This window comes from Austrofundulus limnaeus, unplaced genomic scaffold, assembly GCF_001266775.1.
Source record: "Austrofundulus limnaeus strain Quisiro unplaced genomic scaffold, Austrofundulus_limnaeus-1.0 Scaffold509, whole genome shotgun sequence".
Classification (NCBI taxonomy): domain Eukaryota; kingdom Metazoa; phylum Chordata; class Actinopteri; order Cyprinodontiformes; family Rivulidae; genus Austrofundulus; species Austrofundulus limnaeus.
Window position 1 is genome coordinate 358,477 of NW_013952911.1, and position 1,729 is coordinate 360,205.

The 1,729-nt window shown below is 49.5% G+C and overlaps 1 protein-coding gene across 1 annotated transcript in view; it reads left to right on the plus strand.

Moving 5' to 3' along the window:
• Positions 1-304: 304 nt before the first annotated feature.
• corin (corin, serine peptidase) overlaps positions 305-1,729 on the plus strand; it is a gene marked incomplete at both ends in the record, with an annotated part of 3,844 nt that continues 2,419 nt past the window's right edge. Inside the window, 5 exon segments of the mRNA XM_014025915.1 lie at positions 305-536; positions 805-947; positions 1,044-1,151; positions 1,225-1,338; positions 1,418-1,528. Of these exon segments, the coding sequence (XP_013881369.1) occupies positions 305-536; positions 805-947; positions 1,044-1,151; positions 1,225-1,338; positions 1,418-1,528 (708 nt within the window).

Here is a 1,729-nt window from a genome sequence, read left to right on the forward strand (position 1 = left end):
GAAGGGAAGAAGACCACCTGAAACAGACTGTAGTCTGAAGAGAAGAAGACCACCTGAAACAGATCTGACAGTGAGTCTGAAGAGAAGAAGACCACCTGAAACAGACCGATTGGAGTCTGAAGAGAAGAAGATCTGGAATAAAATCAATTCTTTATTTTTTGACATTTACATTAAATACAACTTTAAATGTTTGACAGATTGTTGTTTTTAAAGATGTGGACCAAAGTTCAGATTAGAAACTGATCCGGCCTCATATCTCCCTCTGGTTCTGGTTCTGGTTCTGACCCTGCTCTCTGTCTTGCAGCTCACTGTGAACCCATTACCCTGGAGCTGTGCCTGAACCTGCCCTACAACCTCACCACCTACCCCAACTACCTGGGACACCTGTCCCAGAGAGAGTCCTCCGTGTCCTGGGAGTCCTCACTGTTCCCGGCCCTGGTCCAGACCGGCTGCTACCAGTACCTCATGTTCTACGCCTGCACGCTGCTCGTACCCAAGTGTGACCCCCTCAGCCTGCAGAGGGTCCCGCCCTGCAGGTCAGAACTAGTCCTGGAAGTGAGTCAGAACCAGGGTTGATCAGGTCAGGGACCAAAGACCTCCTGTGTTCCCTGCATTGGCTCCTGGTGCCGAATAGACTCCAGCAGGACTGTGAGGTCCTGGAGACTGTCTCTGGGGACAGGGAGGTCTGGGTTCCTGCAGGACCTGATGGTGGTTAGGAGGACAGAAAATAAAATATGTTTTCTATTTAAGAAGCAAACTGAACCTGGACCTGGGTCCACCTGTCCCCTCTGGTCCTCCCTGCAGGTCTTTGTGTCGTAACGCTAAGGAGAAATGTGAGTCGGTTCTGGGGATCGTGGGTCTGCAGTGGCCCGAGGACTCAGACTGCAGCCAGTTTCCAGAGGAGGGAGGGAACTCCAGCTGCCTGCTGCCGGAGGACGGTGTGGACGGTACTGTCCTCTCTGATGATGATGAKGATGATGATGATGATKATGAAGGTGGTATAACGCTCTGATGATGATGATTATGTGTTTCCGTGGTAACAGAGTGCTCCCCCAGCCACTTCAAGTGTCAGTCGGGTCGCTGCGTCCTGGGGACCAAACGTTGTGACGGACACCTGGACTGTGACGACCACAGCGACGAGGACAACTGTGGTGAGATGAAGACAGTCGTCCTCGTCTGGTGTGCGGGGACAGGAAGTCAAAGGTTTGTGTTTGTGTTGGACAGGATGTTCTGAGCGCGCTCTGTGGGAGTGTCCCGGCAGCAAGGTCTGCATCAAACCCAGTATGATCTGTGACGGGTTCCCAGACTGCCCCCTGCTGGTGGACGAGGCCAACTGCTGTAAATATTTCACTGGTTTGACAGGTGGGGGACAGGTGGATCAGGTTTTGACAGGATGTCCTGGTCTGTGTGTCCTCAGCGGTGTGCAGAGACAACGAGCTGTCCTGTAACAACCATCAGTGTGTCCACCGGACCCTGTGGTGTGATGGACACCAGCACTGCTCCGACAGCTCCGACGAGTGGAACTGTGGTACCACCAACACTGAGCCCACGCCCAACACCATCAGCATTACTTTTATGTTATCACTAGTTAGAATTATTGTTAGTTATTAATAATTATCATTAGTTATTATCATTAGTTATTAATAATTATCATTAGTTATTAGTTATTATCATTAGTTATTAATAATTATCATTAGTTATTAGTTATTATCATTAGTTATTAATAATT